Genomic DNA, 25,095 nt, shown 5'->3' on the forward strand with positions numbered 1-25,095 from the left:
GATATTTTATATAGCGCAATGTGTGACTGAGTGGCCATGAAGCAGGGCACTGCTGCACAAGGGTGCTCAGTCAACCAGAGAATATAAAGGTTAGATAAACTATTCCTTGCAAAACCATTGAAAGCCAGTGTTCCAAGTCTGTGACAGATTGTTTCTCAAGCGGAGAATACCGCATCAATATTTAAACACACACCCTTAATTAAAAGAATATCAATGACCAAAGGCGCCTTTCCATCATAGTGATATGAAGAAAGACTGGCAGAATGTATAATCTGTGAAAAACTGCAAGACCCCTGACATTCTCGGATTGCAACATTTGTCACATCAGAACATACTAATCTGCCGTGACCTCAACCATCATATAAGGTCATATACAGTAAAACAGAATCCACAGCAGCTCCAGAGGAGTAACTGAGAGCCCTGTGGTGGGATAAAAAAAAATAGCTTCAGTCTCCATGTCCTCCCTGCTGCAGGGAGATCACACAACATCCCCAGTGCTTGTACGACATCTAGTGGCAAACTGCGGGTACAGACATCCTTTAAGCATTATTTGAATGTGTGTCATGCCAGTGGCTCCACACATAATAAGTGGTGTAATTCGTCATACACTGAGACCACTTCCATGCCTGGTGGAGGCTTTTGAAGTTTTTGGATTGCGTTCCATAAAGTCTCACATAAACAGCGTTCAAGTGCATTTCAAGTGCAGGGACGTGATACACATGCAGCAGAAGCATAACAAAAGTGTGGTTCAAATACCAACACATTTGTATGACTCTACGGAAGCAGCTTCCACACTGATTATGTTACCATCAACAGTACAGGATAAAGCAGACATTACCATTTTCTAATTGAATGCCAAATACAAATCTTGATCACTGGCCAAAACTGGTAAGTCTGACTGCAAACTAATGCTATGTACCAATGGCTAAATAAATATTTAAGTTCTTTAAAATGCACATTTCTAAGGTAGAAAAGCAAAAACAAAAAACACTTTTTTTTGCTTTGTGATGCTACCACCTCCGTTGCTGAAGTTAATCAAAGGCAAGCCCCCATCTCTCTACCCTCACAAAAACAGCATGGGAACTGAACATCCACACAGACACAAACATTGTGGCAAACATCAGGTTTTCTCCATTTTTTTGTCACCGTGGCTGGCAGCACTTACCTGTGGGCTAGTTGTTCAATTGTCAGTGGCCATGATAGAAATAACAGTTTGCTATCATTCTGTCAGCATGGGGCAGAAAAACATTAGCTTGCTCTGAAAACAAGCACGCGCCAGGTGGTGCCGTCTCTCAGTGGATAAGCAATTAGCTTTCTGGGGGCCAAAACTATAGTTTGTCCCACATAGAAAACAAGCAACACCTGTGTGTGCAGCCGAGTGGAGCCGAGTCTCAGTGCCGCATAATAGAAAATAGGAACATCCAACAGGGGTGTGTCAAGTTGCCCTTTTCTGAATGCGTTTTTTGGAGGAGGTTGACAAGAAAATGAATAGAATGGGTAATAAGCATGGGAGACGCAATGAAATAATTTCATAGAGGAGTGTGGGTAGGCAAGTGAGGAGGACTGCAGGATGAAAAATCCTGATAATTATGCAAGTGAAACATTAATTAAATCGGTGACAGAAAAAGCGAACTCAAAGTGACGGAACTTATGGAAAGAAGAAAAATATGACTTAGATCACATACTTGAAAAAGAGGTGAGGAGAGACATACAAATGAAGCGGTAAGAAAAATACAAGTGAGAGATGGCAATGAAGGAAAATGGCATGTATTGGAAAAGAAAAAGATGCTTATTCAAAGGCAGGGAAATGGGCAGAGTGAAATGAGTAATGAAAGAGGTGTCACTGAATGTGAGGTCAGGAAAAAGCAGAAAAGGGCCACTGCACAGAATCAAGATGAGATAGACAGATACATTTTAGTCAGAAAAATGGATAGAACCACTTACTGAGGCTACAGTCTATCCTGATACAATCTGGCGGGAGAAAGAGCGAAATGGTGAGATTGAAAAAAAAAAAAAGAAAAGAAAAAGAGAAAGAAAGAGACAGAAAGAGGATAAAAGAGAAAAAAGACATTTTACATCCTTCAAGGTACATTCTGCAGACAACCAAGCATTGCTCTGGGGCCACCATCCGGGGACAGGCTCTGAGTCAGGATCACCCTTTACCTCCATCAACCCCATCATCTATCCACCCTCCTTCCACCCGATACCCTCAAAGCACAGCAGAAGGCAAGACTCACACCATGGGGTCTATACAAGGAGAGAATAATGCAATGTCATCATAATGATGACGCTTAAAAATAAACCTTAATGCTCCATTGTTGTTGTAATAAACACAACATCAAAATGCAAATTGTGCACTTGGAATTATAAGGTTCTATCCACATAGTGCGCAGTTATAAAGTACTCAGCACAGAATTGAACATCCCATCTGGCAATACCTTTATGCTTTTTTATGTCAAAATTCTGTTGTTTTTCCCCTTTGTAAATCATAACAACACTATATAAAACATGCAGTACTTCAAATATTACAAATATATGATTAACCTTATTAAGCATGTCAGATAGAGCCTGATAATTTCAACTGCACAAGATGTTTTGGCCAAGTTTAGACGGCCTAAATAACTTCAGGCGGTTTCTTTCTTGCCTATGACCGTGTAGCTGTTACGCTCACACTGTGCACAAATACCCCTTTTATTCCTACATCTGCTGTGTACCCACTAGAGCAGGTGCAATGCCTCGCACCTTTAACTTTAGCCGCTCTTTCCCAGCAATTTGAGATGCTCTTGCCTTCTGCAGCACTTTGGGCATGAGAAACCCAACAGCGTAAATGACAAGAAAGGGTGATCTGCACATCCCAGCCACCTCACGCCTGGTGCACACAAACCACAAGAAATAAGACCCTACTCTGTTCTATTTGCTACAAGTGGTGCTACAAAAACACAGTGAAAAGTGTTATCATTTTACAAGCTGTGTTGTCGGGATGGTGACGTGTTGGTTGAACAGCTTTGTCCTTCAGCTGGAAGACTATGGTCCAAGCAGGTTCAGTAAGCATCTGCTCTGCTATTTTACAGCGAGAAACATAACTTACACTGACCTTTAACCCCCCACTTGGGATGGGGCTTACATAAACAGGAACTTACTTCTCAGGGATCTTTAAATTACGTCATTACTTTTCCTCATCAAATATCTTATCTTGGAACTAATTAATTGCTGTTCAGCCCCATCTAGTGGCTGTACCCTGTGTGGGCATGTGGTGGCGTGGTTGGGTTGTGGTCTCGAGCTGTCAACCGCTACAGAATAGTGGACACAAACAGCCAGGGACCAGCGTCACGCTGTAGAGAGGTGGGGAGTAATACAAATCCACTTCCGTTACATGTATTGAAGGACCTAATGTGTTGGTAAGCAGCGACATTTCATGAACGAAGCCACATTTGTCCAAGCATTTTGAAAAAGGTAAAAGTCGCTCTCCAGGATGTGGATTTTCTTTTGAACTGATAATCAAGAAAAATAATGTGTGATGGTGTTAAACTTAAATGAGCCAGCTGTCATCTGTTAGAGTGACAGACTAGGCTTCAGCTGACATATTGAACAGGTTATCATCATTATCTACAACTAATAAATATCATTAGGGCTAAATCTGTCCAATTATAGCCTTTCCTGGTGATTCATTAGTAGGATTTTAATTATCTTAACAAGGATTAACGCCTTCACTGATATTGAGGATTCCCAGCTGATGCGTTTCACATTAATTGTTAATTAATTCCCTCACAAAAGAGCTACGGAAATCCTGAGCAGAGCTTTTGTGTCAGTCAACTGTTTGACTTTTCTGAGGTGTCACTTAAGCCCCACTTAAACGGAGAAGTGGGAATCTCTGTGGGGAATTCAGCGTACGAATTAGCTTGAGGGTTTTGCTGTTATGGATTAGCCGCAAGTGTCTGCTTGGGGACTGCCAGCAGGTCAAGCTGTGACCCAGTGGACAATAAGTCCAAATGTGTGTGCAACTTCGGACAACTACAGCTGTGAGCCGGTCACTCTGACTGTTTGATCCAAAGGGCCGCAGACATACAGGCCATTGAAGGGATGAAAAGTTCCATCTTTCGAAGTCTTGGCCAGGTGGAGTGTTTATGAGTGACAGAAAATGAGAGAGGGAGAAAGAAGAAGAGAAGCAAGAGAGAGAGAGGGAAATAGAGAAAGAGAGAAGAGTGGCCACCTCTGCCCTCCCTTCCTGTCTCTATGGTGGCTTAAACTCCCATATTCCTGGGTGCAACTCTGTTATGCTCCTCCAGGTTCACCGCTGAGAGTCTTTTCCTTCAAACGATTAGAACAGATTTAAAGTATCCAGAGCTGGAAGGTCATACCCATCTTCCCCAGAGTACTAATATTCATTGCAATGGGATATTAATATGTCAAAAGGTTTGCATTCCTGCAGCCAGTTATTAGAGGGAATATCCTTTTATACATCCATCTATCTTACAAACTGTACCCTACATTTTCACTGACCTTCTCCCTCCTTCTTTAAACTCATCTGTAATTACTTAGGATGAGGATCTCTATCTCCTCTTAGCACCACCGCTGGGCAGAAGTGGAGCCAACCAGCCCCTCAGCTAACTCCGCAAAAATGGGAAAAGAGCAGAACCATGAGGAGGAGCGACACAGGGGCAAGGCCACCTTGAAGCTTCTAGAGACAGGTTAGTGGGTTAAGGCTCAGGATTGGGCCAGGGTTTACTGTTAGAGATGGAGCTTTTAAACTGGAGGAGGTGCTATGAGACTTCACAGGGAACAAAAGGAGATGGATGAATGCAGAGAGGACGGGGTCAAATAATATGAAACAGAAATGACTGCAGGGTGGCTCCCCACAGAGGACAAAATGGGGGACACCTTAATATATTTACTTGTAATCTAACTTTCCTGCAGCAAGCACTTTATCAGTTTTTGGGGAGAAGTTTCTGTATTTGTACCTCAGTTTCCTCAAATAAATTGTGTTCAAATACTGTTGGCATTTCTTATTTCAAGGCAGGGCAGGGATGGGCATAACCTAGCTTGTTAGCTTACTGTACTGACATCCTTTAAATGAAATACAGAGTACTCTGTCATACAAAACAAATACTGAGGTACAAATTTAGAAGCTTTTCCCCACCTGACTATTTGACAATGAAAAAAAAAACACTGGAGTGAAACGCAAAATGTCAAACAGTTCTTCTAAGTTCTGCAGTACACAATGCTAAAATACAGAGTGAAGATGAGGAGACAGGGTATGCTAAGGGAAAGGTTAGCATGGACAACCACGATGAACCACGGTGGCCTACCAAGGTTTACTGTGAGCTTGACGCGGCCTCCGTCCAGCTCCAGTCTCAGGGTGTCCGCCGACTCCTTGGAGGTGGTGGCCATGAGTAGGCCGTACGCCCGCTGAGACATGAAGCGCAGCGCCACGTCTTCAGCCTCTGTGTGCATGGTGACCGGCATGATGATCTTCAGGTACATGCTGCCGTCGTAACTCAGCACCGTCGCCTCTGGATATGGGTGTGAGGGAGAGAAAAGGAGTGTGATGGTGATGAGTAGGTCACACGTTGCACAGGAGAGTGTGCTCACAGAGAGGTAGTGATTCATATAAACTCAGATCATAGGCGGAAGATCAACTGGATATGACAGTCCAGTATCGACAGCATCTGGCAAATTCAAAGTGGGTCTAAACGACACTGACAATGTTTTTATTATCTTTGGACAATCTTCCCATCTGATATAATTAAATCCCAATTTCACCAAACACTGCACACCTGGTTGCTCAACCCAAATCAAGAATACATATTTTTCCTCTTACTTGTAGTGCTATCAATCTAAATTGTTTTGGTGTGAGTTGCAGATATCATCCGGAGAAATGCCTTTTTTTCAATATAATGGAACTAGATGGCAACAACTGCCCCTCCAGACAAAACCCCCTGTCAAAATAGGTGTATTAAGATGCCATATCCACAACAGAAGATCAAGGGAACGTTCAGTGAGAATGATGATCAAAGCCGCATGTGTCTGAAAACTTATTACAGCGATCAAAACATGTCAATCATTGCTGCACTTCATAGGCAACTATGTGGGTTTAAAAGTTTGATGACAGCATGTACACTACACCCCCAGGCCTATGTCTCTTTTTTCTGTTCTTGTAACTGCACCTTTTTGCTGTTTGCCATGTCATTCTCTTAATACATATTGTTGTGTCGTCATTTGTGCTGAGCTAATATCCTGTGTTTGCAGCATATGCTCAGGATGTCTCACATCCCTATTACATTTTCATCAGATGACAAATCTACCACCCAACACACAAAATGAAAGTATTCATTATAACAAAAGAAAGGAAACAGCATGTAATATTCATTATGACTCCAATATGAAACCGTCCTCAAGCTTAGATACTTGTCATAAAAAGTGCTGCTGGCTTCCGTGAAATCCTTATTCACACTTGGCACAACCGTGGTTATTCTCTCTAGAATCAGCCATGCCATAAATAGACTGCTGTGTAGAGTGACAGTTTCCTGAGTACTGCTCTTATTTTGTGGTGTGGGTCGATGTGCGTCACCACAGGCTAACATGACTCACTGTCAAAGGGCAAATCTGATGTTTAGGTTTTGGGAAATGATGCTAAAAGTTGCAGGGAAATCCCGGTTAGGCAGGCAAACAGGTAATGAGCAGTGATGTTTAAACAGAGATCACATCCAACATGCTGGACCAACACACATTGATGATTTTTTTTTTTATTTCTTTTTTTTTTATAAAGACCCCACTTACATAAAATGTGATATACTCCCAATACAGCATTATTATAATAATTAATAAAAACAATCGATAGCGCACAAAGAATATTCATTAACGCCAGCTCAAAACACCATAGATGCGTTTAAGTTTATGTGGCCTGGAGGCGTCATGTAATAGCCTCTGGGTTTTCTTCATCTGTCAATTTCATTGATTTTCCCTGCACACTGTTAATCCATGCGCTCAGTCTATTGACACAGAAATATGCAGCTGGTTTTAAGAGAAGTTCTCTGTGCCATATTCCTGCAGTAACAGAAAGCCCCACTAGATGGCAAAAGAGCTTCACTGAACCCAAACCTGTCATCTGAGCACCCAAAGACAAAACTGCTAAAATATCACCCTTCAAAATAAAGACATTTCATCCTCTACCTCCACTGTCCTGATTTGAATCCAATCTCTCCTTCCCTCATTACCCTCCTTGTCCCTCAAAATCCCATACTGTCATGGCTCACTCACCCCCACGGACGTGCAAAGACAAACCATGAAGCGAGGCGCCTGCAGCTAATTGGAATGAATCAGACGTATGTGGTGCTATTTGACTGGCTCACCTCCCCTCGCCATGGCGTATGCGCCACCTGGGTTTGCGTGACTGACACAGATGGCGGCGGTAGGCCCGGCTGCTCTGTCACACTGCTGCCGGCCCCTCAGCGCTTCAGCCTCCACCACCACCCCCCCACCCCCCCACCCTCCCAGCCGGCGGGCTCTAATGCCACCCAGCCTCCAGTGGCATTTGGTTCACTCCCTGCGGAGCTCTCACTCTACCCATACAGCAGCTGCTTGGTTGTGTGAAATACAAGGAAGCACATTGTCGAAATGCTCATTCTACACTTGTTTTCCTGCCCTGCTGCACCGGATGGAGTTTTCAAAACACTATATTGTAAACATTGTGCAACATTAGCGTTTTAGCAAGTTTTCATTGTTTCATGTTTTCACCATCTGTAGTTTATGATGCCTTGATTATGGGAAAGTATTTTTTGCTTCACTGTAAAAAGTTACAGTTAAAGTTAGTTAAGAAAGTTATTTTGCAAATTTGTGTGTCTTGTTTGGGATAACGCAACACTATTATCCCTTCCTAAGTCCCGCCCCTTTTCGCTCTGTGTTTTAGTAACAGTTCAACAAGCTTGGGAGACAGAAAAACTTATATCAACTTTTCACTATGTGCTAGGCTCGTCTGTGTTGAAAAGAAAACCAAATGTTGTAGCTGGTTAAAAGATGTGGCTGGGTGACTGTAACAATCTTCATGGAGATATTGTGTTGTATAAAGACGCATAAGTTGGCTAATGCTAGCAAAACACTAGCTCACTAGCTAGCTAATGTATAGCTATATCAACAACATCAGCGAGGTTTGCTTCCGTTCTTTTGTAACATTAAAGAGATTTGGAAAAGGACAAACAGATTGGTTGCTGCCATATTTTTAAGATAGCATGAATTATCGTTAGCTAGAAAAGACCATGGCCAAAGATACCTTTTTATAATATCTCTGTAAGGCTACGTACTGCCCCAAACAATCTAACATAACCCTGCATGGATTACTGAACAGACTTACTGGGAACAGGACCAAGGGCCCATATTGTCAGGAGGCCCCATGGCCTTCACCTGTAATATGTCACTCATACTAACACATACTGACCAGGAAGAGACTCAAAATGACCAGAAAGAGATGCAAAGGAACTGCAAAGACACACAAAATAACTACAAAAAACGGAAAAACAACCACAAAGAGACAAAACAACAACAAAAAGATGCAGAACCACCACAAACTCTGTGTGTTTTACATATTCGTGCCCAGGGACCCATTCTCTCATAATCCACCCATGAACGTAACTCTACAGTAAAGAGAGACTAGCGTCAGGTCAGCACTATGATCTGTATTCAGTAGCAACTACATAGAGTACTTTTCTGATTCCCAGAAAAGCAAAAGAGGACATACACCCGGCAGTGCAGGAGCAATGTTGACCTCAGTCTCTACTTCTCCCTTTATTGCAAACTCAATTTATGTCATTTTGCCTTCTTCATAAAAGTTAACATCTTGGATATTTCCTTTCATCACACACTGTAGTCCTTGCTGTTGGATTTTTGAAGCTATCTTACCTAATGCCCAGAAACTAATACATACTGTGGCACCCGGCTAAACAGAAACGGTATTGCCATATTTCTCTTCATCGAGTGTGCCCGACTCACCAGCAGTAACTAAGGGTGGTGAGACTTGGGATCCGTCAACTGTGTACTATCACAATCTAGATGCATGCATTGCTGTTCAGAACCCTGACTGAATTCTAGTGCAGTGAAGACCCATAAAGACACACATCAGCCTCCTTACCTATCTCACAGTTGGTGCCGAGGTATCCGGTGCCGATGCAATCACAGATGTAGCGGTTCCAGCCTTCTTTGCACAGACCTGCATTGCCACAGGGGGCGCTGCTGCACCTCTTCTGCAGTTCACGGGTACAAAAACTGCTGACACCGAATGCGCTCTGGATCTCGGCAAGACGGCGGACGTCACGGCTTTTGCCGTCAATGAAGAGGTCGCGGACACAGCCTACGTAGCCGTAGTTAAGCAGTGCCGTCCAAACCTCTGGCGGCAGGATGAGGTCCGACTTAGGCTCAGGCAGCCCACCCAGGTACATCTCACTGTCCAGGTCCAGGATTTCACTGCCCTCCGGGGAGCTGAAGGGCATACTGCGGCTGTTGACTGAGATAGATCCTGAAAGACAAGACATTACCAAGTCTATCAAATCTAAAAATCTTTCTAACATAGCGGCAAATCGGTCTAACCATATCTATTGTCAATACCTATGGAGTGCAACTGATGTGTTTGCATATATCTAGGCATGCATATTGTATTAAGTGAGAGATTAAAGTGTGTTTTAATGACTCAATGACACAGTACACACAAGTGTGTGGTCTGCACAGGTGGGTGAGTGGATGGGAGGTCAAGTGGCTGGAGAGTGGGCAAGTGAGTGAATGGTTGGGAGGGAGGAGCAGTAAGTGGATAATTTAGGGACATAGAGCACAGACAGAGGGACATACAAGAGACAGGGAGAATAGATGACAGTGGAGTGAATGTGTGTGTGTGTGTCTAATGTGTCTGTAATAAGCTAAATGGAGGAGAAGGGAAGCAGAATGCAGCAGGGAGTGGGTGAAACAAAAGGCCCTCTATCTTTCTGTGATTAACGACTCCGTCTTAATTTTCTATTAAAAGCCAATTACAGCAGGAGCAGCAGTGAGATCACATGCATGCGCACGCACACATATACACACTCATTCACACCCTTCCTCATTATAAGACGCCATTAGGGGGAGATATAATGTCCTAGGTGCTTGCCCACCTACAGATCATTCATCAGACACCAGACACTCAAGCATGCAGATGCCCCTGTTTGTGCCCACATTCAGACGAAACATCGGAACACAAGTTCCTCTTCAGGTATGAGGAATAAACTTGCATCAACAACAACCACAGTATCATTAATAGCGTGTGTAACCATTTCTTAGCTTTGGTCTTAACATGCTTGGATTAGCATGGAGAGCTAGACAGTTTTAGACTGTGTCAAAGCCAATTCAGTCTCCTTTTCTGTGACAAATTTGCAACACTATCCGCGTCCCTCTAATCCAGTGAACTCTTCCAATCAGCTGCTTAAAGAAGCTACAAAATACAAGGGGAATATTAATAGATTAAGTACATGTTTAGTCCAAGTGCACATTTGCGGTTTTCTGTAATAGTGTGGAGCTACCAACACATATCTAACCTCAACTGTATGGTTGCTAATAATAAGAACCAGTGAAGTTTTGAAGATCTTCCAAAATACAAGGTCACTTTAAAAAGAAACTACTTGCTTCAACTTTAAAAAGTTAGTGTCCAGACTGACCTAAAATTTTAAGTTAAATGAATTTGAGAAGACGGGAGATTAGGGATGGGCATCAATTTTTGATTATTGATGATTGGGGGGGCTCAAAACTGGGGCAGGTGCGCTCTCTTGCAGCGACAGTCTCCACTGCACTCTTTTGTTTTCCCTCTTTTGAAATACTCGCTTATCAATTAATCGATAATTGATCGTTCATTTTTTTGATGATTGAATAATGAATTTTGATCTTTTGCCCATCCTTAGTTGAGATTATTTTGTAATGATTCAGAGCAAAATTTTCTAGTTAAATACACTTGATCTTGATTCAGTTGTCTTTAAATTTAAGAAAAATGAACTGAGTTTATTTGAGGGGAAAAGCTTATTTGTTTTGAATCAATACAAGATTACCTCAACTTGTCTTCTTAAATTCAGTCAACCTAAAATTTTTCAACAGCCTAGACACTAACTTCTTTAAGTTGAAACAAATGTTTTGGTTTTTTTTTTTCAGTGTTGGTTGTCGATTGGGTGGATACTATTAGCTACAGTCAAAATTATACTTGTCTCTTAATCATGTAAACAGAGTAACAACTACTTGGTACAGGTCACTAAATCCTACAGATTTTTGATGTCCTGCAAATTGTGAACAGGAATTATTCATTGGTAAATGTTGGCGTGAAGAAAAGAATGGGTCTGGCTTTAAATTGTGAAGAAAAAATAATCCAACAAAAATAAAACACACAGTGTGCACATGCACAGTTGAATTCATCAGTTGTTAGTTTTAACAAAACAAGCACCCCTCACCTTTCCTCCCTTCCCTCTGGAAATCTACATGGCACCATTCCCCATCATTGACCTTCTTGTTGCTGGCCTTCAGCTTTGTTTTTCCAGAGCCCATATCGATCAGCAGGTACAAATACCCCTCCAGCAGCTCCATGGCAAAATAATCAGTCTTCAGCTCCCTACCGGGCTTCTGCTCTTTGGGACCCTGGGGGCGGCCGTGGCTGAAGAGCAGTAGCCCGCTGGGCTCCGTAGTGCGGAAGTCGAAGGAGATAGATCCCGTCTTCTTGGTGTTCCACTTGGGCAGGGAGATGTAGGACTCGGGGGTCTCAAAGGTGACGGGGTCCAGGGCTGCCACGTCCTCGCAGCGGAACACCAGGTCTCCATTCAGGGTGATTTTAGGGTCACGCTCAATGGCCAGCCGTGAGAGCTCCAGCTTAAAGTCATTGTTCTTGTACACCACCTGGAAAGCAGAGAGGAGAAAAGGTAATTATAAGGTTATAATTATTAATATTAATAACAGGAGCGTATAAAAATAGAGACGACCACATTACACTAATCCTTGCTGCTCTTCACTGTGAGTTTTAGAATGTATTTTAAGGTCTCATCTAAATGAATGAAGATATGATTGAAAACAGATATTTTCCTCTGTGTTTTGGCCTCTTGTCAATATGTAGACTTTCACGTCACTAAAAGGGAAAATTGTGAAAACATCTTTCAAGGTGCAGATTTTTCAAAACTATGATGTCATCACCTCAATTTGCCAATGCCAATCACTGCTTTGTGTGTAATCAGCATGCACCAGGACAATTACAACAATGGGGGACTACTGGTTTGTTTCCTTTTAGTCAACACTGCTTGGTCTAACAACTACTTTACGCTACACCACTTCACAGCTGAATGGTGGCGTATGCTGCACCCAATGTTTATTGGTCCACCTCAGCAATGGTTTATAGTCCGCCAAAAACGATGGTTCCGGATCAGGCCTGGTAGAACTGGCAGACTGTGGGGCACTTTCAAGAGGAGTGGAAGCAAAACCTTTACGTTCTGGACATTACCCATATCATGCTTCTATCTTTAAGTGAGCTCCTTTGCCCTTACAATGGCAGGGAATCAATAGTGATGAGATCTCCAGTTGGTGTACTGAAAAAGGTAGCTTGTACTGTGAGGATTTGGAGTAGGTTTTATTTTCAAAAACATCTGTACTTGAATAGACAGGGCCTGAGATTTTAGTGCTTGTTTAAAAAGCCTTGAATGATCAGGCTCCTGCCTGTATCTGTGATCTGCTAACTCCCTATGAGCCTGATTGCTGCTTGAGATCATCCAGCAAGGCTCAACTAATGGTTCCGAAATCTCTACTTGTCACTGAAGGTGACGAGGTTTTTGCTGTCCGGGATCCTCCATTGTGGAACTCTCTGCCCAAGGATCTTAGGCTGACAAACTCAGTAACGCCTTCTCAAATGAACTCTAAACTATTTTATCCTCTTGAATGTCTTGTTCACATTTTTAACTTTAATGTTGTTTAATTGTAAAGCACTTTGTTGATTTAAAAAAATGGATTAATATTCTAAATGGCAAATCGCAATAGCCTATAACACAGCTGCAACAGAGAAGAACATTCCGTCCATAATCCTGAGATCCCGCAGATGCATCCTAATTGCCCAAATTAATTTCAAGTGTCAGTTATAGTGGCTGCTGGGAAATCTTGTCTGCATGGGGAAATGATGAATCAAGTCATGAATGAAATACATGACGTTCTTTTGAAAAGCAGTGTTTGTACTAACCAATGCTTACACAAACATTCTACAGAAGCTGTTTTTCTATCTTTAAATAACAAACCCCTTACTGAGAAATTTAGGTCAGATGAGTGCTCAGTTTACTAATGTGTTATGACGTAATACGGCAATCTGGAGCGACCACTTAGAACCACTGAGTTGCACAGGGCGTGCTTCCATTGACTGTGCATCAAACTCTGTTCAACACTGTATAAACTCCTAACTCAAATCTATAAAGCGCACAAAATATTTGTTGTTGTACAAGAGGTGTAGCTCAGAAATGTCAGTATGTACAGTATGCACAATGAATGGAACAAACTTAAAAGGCTCCAGGGGATACTCAGGCACAGGGAGGAGTGAGTATTGCCCACGGCCTTAATGTAAATGTCTCCGACAGCCTTTGATGAAATACGGCTCTATTGTTTCAGCTCAAAGTGTGTGTCTATGCCTCACTATATGCATTCATAATGGATTAAGTGCTAAAGGCAAAGTAAATTATCCTTGTCTTTCATAGTTTCTGTTCTTTTATTTGCCGAACACTCCGTAGACAGCGTTTTGAAGAGGCCGTCCTCAAGGTACTACTGTGAAGCAGCTAAGGTCTTTGCATTTGTTTGTGTGTATGTTTTCCTCTCTCCTGATTGTACTGCTCTTCACGCTCTCTCACACACCAACACGTACTCCCTGACAGGTAATAGGAATGTAGAGAAGCCATTTCCCCTATCTTTGTTTTCTGGCGCCGGCGCAGCTATGAGGTTAAGCAGAGTCTCGGGTTTGATTCCTGCTGCAGACATGTTCTGTGGAATTATCAAGTTAAGACGCAGAAAAGCTTCCTGCTCATTGTGTTTGGAGCTTAACACTCTTTCCATAGCACCAAGACAGTGGTTTTCTATGCTTTTGCCTGTTAAGTACAAATTGATATTATTACACCCTGCTGTTACCACTGTTTTCTTACCTTCTTCATAGCCATTGATTTCTGTTCCTTTTGATAGACTATAAAAAATCAACTTCAAAGAAAAAGAAGTTCCAAATAAATTTTGTCAGGATTCAATTATAAAGGTGAAAACTAGGCACAACCTGAATGTCTGGCTCCACAGATAAATTACTGAATATTCCCTTCAGTTGATTCTGAGAGCTTCTGCTTAGCCCAAGAATGAGGGTTGAATAATTATCTGTGCATTTAGTCACCATTTGCTTTTGTTTGCATTGGCCTGTTTTCGTATTTGCAGCACTGAAAGGCTCGTCTTGTGCAGTGTGGTTCACTGTATTGGCTTCTGACTATCTAATTTCACCAGACTGCTGCTGTCATTCCTCATTGTCTTTCACGGTACCTCTTTCAAACGCCCTCCGATCTTACCTATTTTTTTTTTCACATGCGCTCTCTCTCTCTCCTTCTCTCTCTCTGTACCCCTTCCTCTCTCTCGTCCTCTCTATCAAACACCACACCTACGCACAGGCACAGGATGAACCGCAAGAACAAAGATATGCTGGGTTATTCTTGAACTTAAGCCTTCTTTGGTTATCTCCTACCTTGGCCACGCTGCCACATGTACTGTACACCTCATAATGTCGTCATTAGCAGAGATTAGTCCTGGTAATTAGCCATGATAACGCTAAAACTGGCAGCTAATAAGGCGTGAGCTCTCCTGGCTTAAGGTGTTAGAAAAAGAGAGGGGTAGGTGAAAGAGAGAAAAGGCAGTGGGAGGAGGGAGATTTACTTCCATTTCATTTATTTTGAGGTATTTATTTTTGTTTATCCATGCTGCTCTGTTTCTACATAAAATGCAGCCTGCTGTTCTGCTTTTTTTAATTTATTTTTTTTTACAAGGGATCATACAACATGTAGGGAAGAGACGAGGCAGGAAATAAAGCTGGCAACACGCTGCAGCAGATGACTTTGAGAGCCATTCAGTGTCTGTAATGTGGCCCAATATAAGATCAAATCTAAGCTAGTGTTGTATGGCTATAATGAAGAATATCTTTGACGGTTAAAGCTAAGGTAGGCAGTGTCTGTGGGCAAAAATCCCATAATAAATTTCAACCATATTGTAATTAAAATGCTCTGAGAGAAAACCAGACTACTGCTTCTCCTCCTGGCTCTGTTTTTGGGCTTTAAAAAATCTAGCACGTGACGGGAGAATTTACAGCCAATCATAGGTCGTCTCAGAGAGAGGTCATATTGGCTGTTACATAAAGATGCATGTACATGTCCCTTGGGTGAAAGCCTTATTTTATAGCAGAGAAAGTTGCAGTGCTTCCAGCATTGGCAACAACGGCCTACATTGCAAAGCAACCCAAAAATGGAAAATGGACTTATCAAAAAGAGAGTCTAAAAGAGAGCCTGACATTAAACGAAACAAAACTGGGTTACTGTATAATGCACGTGCATATGCCCATGATTGTCTGACGGGAGGGGCTTAGGACAGAGCAGGCCGAGGTGCAGGAGGAGGGTGTATTTTCAAAATCTGCTTTATTTTTTTTTTTTTTTTTTTTTTCCTTTTCCAGATTTCGAGGGCACGGCTTGTTCCCAATCAATACAATCACAACTATGTCAAACATGAATATTTCTATCCGTTTTTCTCTGCACGCAGGCGGGGGGGGGGGGTCAATGAAAAGTGATGTCAATAAGGCAATTAAACACTTTGGTCCGGGTCAATATTTCTGTCAATTAATGGTCAAATTATCATGAAATTTAGTGTGTGTCCCCAGAAGGATATTGGTTGAGTCAAATTCCCCCTTTAATGATATCTGGGTAAATGACAACACTGATGATGACCAGGTTTTCCAGTATTGTTGCCATGGCAATTTGGTTTCCTAGAGGATAGATCCTTATGTCAGCTGCATCCAGACAAAAATCCCATATAACCTGGCACAAAATGAACATCAATATTCTAATTTTGCGATAAAAATAATGCACTGGTCATGAGTGGATGAGCCTTTCGATTTTGCAAACTGCACAAGCTTTCGTCTAGCATTGCCCTCGCTTCTTGACTCTTGTCTAAAATGTGAACAGTGAACATAAGACAGCTACATGTAAAGAAACATTGCTGCTTAGGGACTAGAGGCTGACGTATGTAACAATAACTGCATCTGACATCACAAAAAGTCTTTAAATTGAACACCAAACAACGCATTTCTCAGAGACTGGGTTTCTTAGTCATGACTGTGCTCAAACTAGCTGATTAGGCAGAGATGGGACATCACAAACATGACAGATGATCACGCCAGCTTTCAGTATGTCATTGAAGTGAAGACTCATGTTGAAGGGATTTTGTGCCATCCAAATAGATGCAAATAGAAGCCAAAATGAAGGCAGACGACCAGAATTAGCTCGCTGTAATATCAACTGTGATTTCGACATTGATGTTACTGCATGGGATCTTCAGCGAGAGCAGAATTAGTGGCAAACGTGTCTGTTATTACTGACCAGTGAAACTTTAATTTTTTCACACTACCAGTTTTTTTGTGGGTTCGATCCAAGCTATGTGTGTGCCTAAGACTAGCTTGGTGTTTATCGTCTTCAATTCAACAGGGGCAAGACATGAAAATGCTATGTTAGCCAGTCATTAAGTGTGTGACAAGATATCTTTTCACACACACTTAAGACCTTTGTGTGGCAGCAAAAGAATACAAATGCAGACCTGCCAACCTTGAAGAAAGGTTATGAGTACCACCTTACCGGACACTCATGCGTGGTCATGAACATATGTGGACACCGCGGCACTTTTTTTTTTTTTTTTTTACCGTTAAAGTCAATATGCACATGTGGCAAACAGAAGAAACGAGCATACATCTACATATTCATATCTATAGGCCTAAGCCCCACATACATCCATAGACGCCCAATATTTGTTTTAGGGCGCAGATCAAGGTCAGTTTCATCAATCTGATGGTAGTATTGATCATCTGCTTAAAAAATACATTTATATGTCCTGTTGTGACAAAAAGAAAGATTTCAAGTGGGTATTCGGGGGGTTCTCCCCCGAGAAAATTTTGAAACATCACATGGCGAAATCCTATTTTCATGCAATTTCATATAGAATTAGATAATAGATCATAGACAAGTGCATTACATTAGCATTCCTCATCATGTTCTTGTGTAGTAAGACACCTATTAGAACTACTCTCTTCTTATTGCCTTGTTTTTTTCTTAAAGAAATTCAGCAGACTCATCAAACAAAAAGTATTTTTATCATAAGTGTGTTATAGTTATTCAGGCAGGGCACATGGTTTCATAACACAGTTGAATGTAAATTTGTCTGCAATTTGCTTACCTTGGTACAATTCTCGCCAGTAATGTATCGACGACAGCCGACTTTGACACTATTTACTTCAGTATTTCCCCTACCATTCTATTAGGGGGGCACCCCGCCCCGCCCCCCCTTGAAGGTCAGGTTAATTTTATTTTATTTTCTATATAGTGCCAGATCACAAAGAAGTCACTTAAGGAAACCCTTCCTATAGAACAGGTCTATACCTTGTCCTTTTATTAAACAAACTAAACAGCCTTATGTTATTTATCTTATTTACAGACCGCGTGTCATTTCTCTCTCTACATGGTCGCTCTCTGTATTGCGCACGGCGAAGTTTGGCCCCGTTGGGCGCACACACACATGTGCCCCCGCACGCGCACACACACACACACACACACACACACACACACACACAAGTGAACACACTAGAGGACGTAAAAAAATTAAAAAAAGGACTCGGCAACGGTGGAGTGAGATTTCTTAAACGGGCGTGAGAAGGTGATACCGTTTACCGGACTGAACACACGGTAACTCTGGCGCAGAAAAATCTTAAGCGGGTCATAAGACAGGGAAAGAAGAATTTTAAGGAGAGGGTAGAAAATAAACTACAGGTATGTGACTCTAAGGGTCTATGGATGGGCTTAAAGTCTATGACTGGTTATGGTCCTGCTAATTCTAACCTCAGAGAGGGAACTTTTACACCTGATGAGGCTAATCAATTCTTTGCCCGTTTTGACACCTCCGACCTTTCACAGAAGGTTTCTCTAACTCACCCCATCCTCTCCTCGGAGGGCTTAGACACGGACAGAGAAAGAGAGAACAAGTAGTGGAAAACTGTGCACAGTTCATCAGCACATACTTTAAGGACACGCGGCATGACCCCATCCAGACCGGGGGCTTTATTTACATTAAGCCGTTTAAGCTGGGATTGTACCTCATCAACTGTAACAGTTATAGGGGGACAAGGAGTGGGCCTACCCCAGATATTTGGAAAACGTCATGTATTGTGCCAGTGCCTAAAAAACCAAATGCCAGGGCACTTAAAGATCTTAGACCTATTGCTTTAACCTCACATGTAATGAAGTGCTTTGAGAGGACTGTCCTGGCAGCTTTTTAATTATATATATATATATTACCTCACAGGTAGGCCTCAGTATGTGAGGCTTCATGGCAGCAGATCAGAAACTGTTACTACAAGCACTGGGGCACCACAGGGTACAGTTTTATCTCCGTTTTTATTTACGCTGTACAGATCTGACTGCAAGCACAGCACTAATTCTTGTCATTTACAAAAGTTTTCTGATGACTTTGCCCTAGTTGGCTATATTTTTAATAATGACAATGTAGCCTATCAAAAAGAAGTGGACAGTTTTGTCAGTTGGTGTGAGGAAGCCCACCTTATTCTTAATTTAGACAAGACAAAGGAGCTTATCATTGATATGAGAAGGAAAAACCTGAAGCAACTCCCATTTTGATTAAAGGACAGTCTGTAGAGATTGTATCCTCATATAAATATCTGGGTGTGCATGTGGACTGTAAACTGGACTGGAAGATGAACTCTAACGCTATTTTTAAGAAGGCCCAGTCCAGATTATTTTTCTTGAGGAAACTCAGATCATTTGACATCAGCAGATCTCTTCTAAATGTTTTTTATAATGGTATTTTAGCAAGTGTCCTTTTTTATGCGGTTGTTTGTTGGGGTGGCAGCCTAACATTGGAGGACAGGAACAGGATCAACAAACTTATTAGAAAGGCGGGATCTGTTATTGGTATGAGCCCTGCTTCTCTGGAGGTCATAACAGAGCAGAGGACTAGGAGGAAGCTTAGAGCTATCTTGTCTCAGGATGATCACCCCCTGCATGGCACTTTTGTTAGAAGTGGCAGAAGTAAACGGCTTCTTTTGCCCAGATGCTCCACAGAAAGATTGAGGAAGTCCTTTGTTCCTGCAGCAACCAGGCTTTTTAATTTGGATTGCTGATGTCATGTCTTGCTGCTATACTAGTCCTACTGCACTTTAAACTTGCTCTGATTGGCCGAAATCTTTTCGTTCCGCCTACGCGCCTATATTCACCGGGCATCAACTTGAGAGTGACAACTTGCATAGACAAATACACTGAAACCGGCGAAATGCGCGATCGAGTGATATGCGCACTTTTAGAGCATCAAATCGTACCAGCATACTTTGATGTCAAAATGCGTGCCTGGTACACAAAATGCGTACAGGTTGGCAGGTCTGCAAATGTAAAAGGAGAGGAGTAGCTGGGGGCAATGAAAAACAAAAAGCAGAATGTAGAATAATGTAGGTTAAAATGAGGGTAGAGGTGTCCAACAGTAAGGGAGGAAGGAGAAGGTGGCAGTGAATGACAAATGAGAGTGCAATGCAAGGGAGCACCAGCTTGTGTGAGGCATGCAAGGCTCACTCTGAACGGTGTATCAAATAAGCTGTGTCTTTGTAAAGCAAAGGACCCGGATGATCTGTACCCAGTCAGGGGCAGATACTGTATAAATGCATGTGCTGACTCAGCATCTTGACCATATGCCTTTCTTGCATATCTTCAAATCCTTCAGGGACTCTGGCTTTTTACAGACATTCGTAATATGTGACTCTTCAACGCTGGGAGGGCAAGTCTCGACCGATCATCTAACAAGCTAAAGCGTCCACTGAAGAGAAGCTCGCCGGCTTTGTCCACTAATGAAAAGACTACTGTCAAAGGTCTTAAAAAAACTGACTTCTTGAGATCAGTTAATAATGTTCAAGCAACACAGTTTCAGTCCCCTCTTTTCATGTGATTATCACTTCCCTTCTCTTCTGAATACATTGACTTGTGCAGCAGAGCCACGGGGTGTTTTTATGTTGGAATAACTTCAGTTATATTTCTAAAACCAGAATGTGTGTGGGCCCCGACATGGACTGTGACCGGGCCAAAGCCTTCCTCAGGGGTGACTGCATTGATTTGTTTTGTCATCGAGAAACTCTGCAAATCTAACACCCTGCAGGTCAGTATTACAAAAATAATTATTTTTTCCTGATATACATGGGGTTGTGTATCACACAGTTTGAGCCTGCGTTTGCACTAGTGTTGCCAAAGATTCAAAGACAGTCAACCAATAAATCCTCCTGTTACTATGAAGTTACACAAATATATACCTCCGCTTAGGAGGTGATGTTTTCAGTTCGGTTTGCTTGTCTGTTTGTCAGCAGGATTACAGATAAACTACTGGCCTGATTTTCATAAAACTTGGTGGAAACGAAGAACGCATTACATTTCGGAACAGATCCAAATCATTGACACTGCGAGGTTTGGGCATTTAAATTGAGCAGAAAAAAATTCATACATCCTAAAATCTAACAGATGATATTAAAGTTCAGTAGTGACAAAACATAGCCAATTGTAGAACTACGGTGAAGGTGTCATATACAAAAGTACCAGTAATCCTCTGGGGTAGCCTACACATGACTTCATACAGAAAGCAGTCAGTACGGAGCACTCTGAGACAGTGGCTTCATGGAAGGACTGGTACAATTTTAACACTCTTGTGACTGTTACAACATATTTTTGAACAAACTACACACATTATTTCAGTCTAAGCATTTGATACTTGCATATATAGTATTTATACAATAATAAAGTATTTTTTGTTTTTTTCAATTTTATGTTAAAGGAGCTGTATGTGAATTTCAGAGCCTATTTAGGAGTGTGTTTACATGAGTAACACATTTATGAGGCTTATCTCAGTTATGATCATATCTAGTATGTGGTGTTAATGTAAGCACAGAGAGATAGGTTTATTCATATTCCTCTTATACATAAAAAATACTACTAGGCTGCTTACTAATTACTGGACTCTATTTGAGCAGATGCTGTGACGTTTACAAAAACAAACTAACAATGGGAGATGAGAGCAACAAGAAATACGAAACACTAAACTGTACATTTGCTACCACTTGACAACTTAACAGCTAATTTTTCTTTGCTCCTATCGCCAACAGCTGTTTCCTCTGCCTTCAGTGCATCCATCGTCTCTCTCTTTCTCTCAACTGCATGCACACACACACACACTACATAGTTACTCACTTAAGGTTATTCTTGAAAGCAGGTATGCTACTCTTGTAACACTGTCTTCCACTTTGACCAGTGCCAGTCTGTCACTGTCACTGTGTATAGGACAGAGCACCGACGGAAGAATATAGGCAGCCTCTTTCATTACTGTTAGAAAACTAGAACTGCCGCCTCGCAGTTGTATGCCTCCACGAACCAAGTTGAGTTGACCGCAAAGTGCAGTTGCAGTTACAGTTTACACCAGTTTGACCTTTTTCAAAATGTCATCACTTCATCATTTTATCCTATTAAACATTTGTGTGAACTGTTGTCGTAAGTAGCATATGAATTCTTGAGTTATGACCAAAAACATGTTTTGTGCGGTCACAGTAACCTTGACCTTTGACCATCAAATTCTAATAATTTCATCCTTGAGTCCAAGTGGATGTCTGTGCCAAATTTGAGGAAATTTTCTCAGGGCCTTCTTGAGATATTACTTTCATAAGAATGAGATGAATGCAAGGTCACAGTGACCTTGACCTTCTAACACAAAATTCTAATAATTTCATCCTTGAGTCCAAGTGGGCATTTTTGCCGAATTTAGAGAAAATTCATCAAGGTGTTCTTGAGATACCACATTCACCAGAGTTGGACAGCCCAGAGACATATGCCTCCAGTCACAACTATCGCTGCCATTGAGGCATAAAAACTGTTTCTTTATCGCTCTAAAAGTGCAGCTCTCTTGCTGCTGCCATTGTTTATATTTCTGTTAAGTCACTCGACTGCAGCTGCATCTGCGCAGGTTGTCGACAGCTCTCAATAACCAAGGTAAGGCTTATACATACAACAGTAACCTTTGTCTTTTGCAGTACTCTACCCAGCATGTTCGGGTTTCTCTAAATGAGATAAGGTTTTATCCCCATTTCTGAAAATGGGATATGGTGATTAAGTGCTGAAACATATAAAGGGGATACTCCAAAAATCCGATCATAAATGGGTTATTCATGTCCATGTAAATGCGTGCAATAATTCAGTGTCTGGGGTGGGACTGTTTGCACGATGTCCAACACAAACCTGTGGCTGGCAGCTGTTGGTGCCAACTTCAGAAACAATGCTAACAGTATTGACACCAGTGGTAACCGCTGTATGAGTGCAGTGCTGTTCAGTGCAGCGGTCAGTGGGACACATAGCCTGGTTCCAGACCATAGACCCCGCCCACTCAACTGAGTAGGCTTGCATCTCTGGTCTGGCATACTTCAATGAATTTGCGATTTATCTCGTCCAAACGATGGACGGACCAATGAACGCCGGGGGTCTAGCGATTAGCCAATCAGCGCCACGCTGATGTCAAGCTGTACGCCGGTGGGTAACTGGTGAGGATAGCAACAATGGCGACCGCTACAGATCCTACAGGCCACATTAACGATGCTATCGAGGTATTTTGCCACTACTCGCGTTAATGGAGGACCAAATTAAGGAAGCTGCTAAACTGGATTTAACGGCGATGCAGCTGAGCGTGCACGACGACGGAGACATTTTAAACGGGCAATGCTCGTTTGTTTTCGGCACCCCCGAGGCATGGATACTAATGACGTCAGATTCTGGGTGAGTCGTTGATCTCTACTGATTGGTTAGGGAAAAATCAAATTCCCTCCCCCTTGTAAATCGCCTTCAATGGAAGCCATGTCAGACTGAAGGTTCTGGGAGCTTCAGTCTGACACTCAGGCTATGGAACACACTCATGGGGACTCACATGCACTAAGATGCACATGTCACCACACTGTCTACCACAACACACAATAGAGAAGCTCGTACTATAGCACACACAGTGTGAGGTAGCATGACTTAATGCCTGCTCAGGACACCATTACGCCACTATTTTTTTAAAGACCAAATAGTGGTTTTACTTCTGTATTAATGTTCTGAATGTTACATGAATCTGTTCCATAAAGTATTTGACAAATTTCTAATTTATAAATACATAATAAATGCATAGCTGAGGTGATGAGGCTTCAGCTAGGCATAACCATATTTTGACATAATTCTAATACTTTGGCAAATAAACCCAGACATATGCAGTGGCTGCACTTGTAGATTTGAATATCATAGAAGACTGGCCTTGGTGGAGGTCTGTGCTCTCTAAGTGCCCGTCTACCTTTTATATTTAGTAACTTTAATGACATTTACCGACAATTTGTGATGTACTCTCAGTATCACTATAGATTGCATTGACTGCTGTTGCCTTAATGATAAGGAAGCACAATTGGAAAGGGCAAAGGGCATGTTTTATAGCAATGCCCTTCCAACCACAAAGTCTCGAATGAACGTTTACTTGTGGTAGGTGGGATGTGAGTGGGGGGCGATGGACGACTCCAGAAGATTTTATCACATAACAAAGGTGAGACGAGGAAGAAGCTGCAGAAGAAGAGATAGAGCATCAATATGAAGTTGGGAGGGCAGGACGGCAGAGAGAGTGAAAGAGAGTGAAAGAGAGTGAAAGAGAGTGAAGGCGAGGAGGAGGGCCAGAGCATTCATCCAGTGCATGGAATCAGTCGAAGAAATCAATTTTTAATTTGGCCGTCAGGATGGCAAAGCTGGCGTGCCAACAGCGCTACCATGGACTTAATTACACAAAAGTGCCCCCGAGAAAAGGGAAGATGAGAGGAAGAGCGAGGTGGAGGGAAGTGATGAGGGAGGTGGGAAGAGGAGGAGGAGGAGGAGGAGGAGGAGAGAGGGGGAGGGACTGAGATGGAGGGAGGAGTGTGAAATGGGCGATAGCAAGGTCACTGTCTGGGAGGGAGATGGAGAGGCGGAGGTTGCGGAGGAGAGACAGATGGTGACGTGCAGAAGAAGAGAGGAATCTGTGGAAACAAGACTAGGGGGCTGAGGAGCAGAGAGACATGATTTCACACCCCAGCACTCTGACTGGGAGCCTAGAAAACACACACATACATCACACAGTGTATGATCATAGCATGTGGGTGACTTTGAACACACACACACACACACACGTATGAGCACACACACACACACAGCAAATAAAAACTTCATAGGGCTTCAGTGCCTCTTTTGGTGCCTTTTTACTCTTCTTCTGCGGCGCTCTTCCTTTGGATTCCTGCTGCCTGGAGGGTACTGGCCAAGCGTATCAAAGGCGTTTGACCACGGTGGCGGCATGAAAGCCTTGCCCCGGACCATAACACCACTGATAATCCGAGCTGTGCCACTGAACTAGCACAGGATGAAACACACTGCTGTCTACCCCCCAACCACTCACTTTCCTCTTTATTTTCAGCTACCACTGTACTACTCTACCTGGCGCTCTCAGTTACTCTCGATGAAGGTTTTCTCAGTGCTTTTCTGCGTGATTACCTTCCTGACTCAGTTGAACTGATGTAGTCATTAGAGCTTGACCGTAGATGGAAAGTTGAGCCCATAAAACACAAGCAGCAGGAAAAACAACCACTAAGCTCTAGCTTCAAGTAAGCTCAAAACTGGTACTGGAACTGTAAACACACCTTCAAAAAGTGACAAATTAGTTATGTCTCTCATAGATATCATATTCTATATAGACCTTGGCTGCGCACACTTGGTACCATTCTGTCTAAAG

The 25,095-nt window shown here is 42.3% G+C and overlaps 1 protein-coding gene across 10 annotated transcripts in view; it reads right to left on the bottom strand.

Moving 5' to 3' along the window:
• The window catches only part of nrxn2b (neurexin 2b), an 835,675-nt gene that overhangs the window by 416,627 nt on the left and 393,953 nt on the right, over window positions 1-25,095 (bottom strand). For 9 of the 10 annotated variants that reach the window (XM_078164201.1, XM_078164202.1, XM_078164203.1 and 6 more), the window contains 4 exons: window positions 11,448-11,886; window positions 9,122-9,505; window positions 5,307-5,510; window positions 1,945-1,971 (listed from right to left, as the gene is read on the bottom strand). In XM_078164201.1, the coding sequence (XP_078020327.1) occupies window positions 1,945-1,971; window positions 5,307-5,510; window positions 9,122-9,505; window positions 11,448-11,886 (1,054 nt within the window). The remainder of the gene's footprint in view (window positions 1-1,944; window positions 1,972-5,306; window positions 5,511-9,121; window positions 9,506-11,447; window positions 11,887-25,095) is intronic. The other variant, XM_033609827.2, reaches the window with a different exon arrangement.

This window comes from Epinephelus lanceolatus, chromosome 22, assembly GCF_041903045.1.
Source record: "Epinephelus lanceolatus isolate andai-2023 chromosome 22, ASM4190304v1, whole genome shotgun sequence".
In the NCBI taxonomy this organism is placed as follows: domain Eukaryota; kingdom Metazoa; phylum Chordata; class Actinopteri; order Perciformes; family Serranidae; genus Epinephelus; species Epinephelus lanceolatus.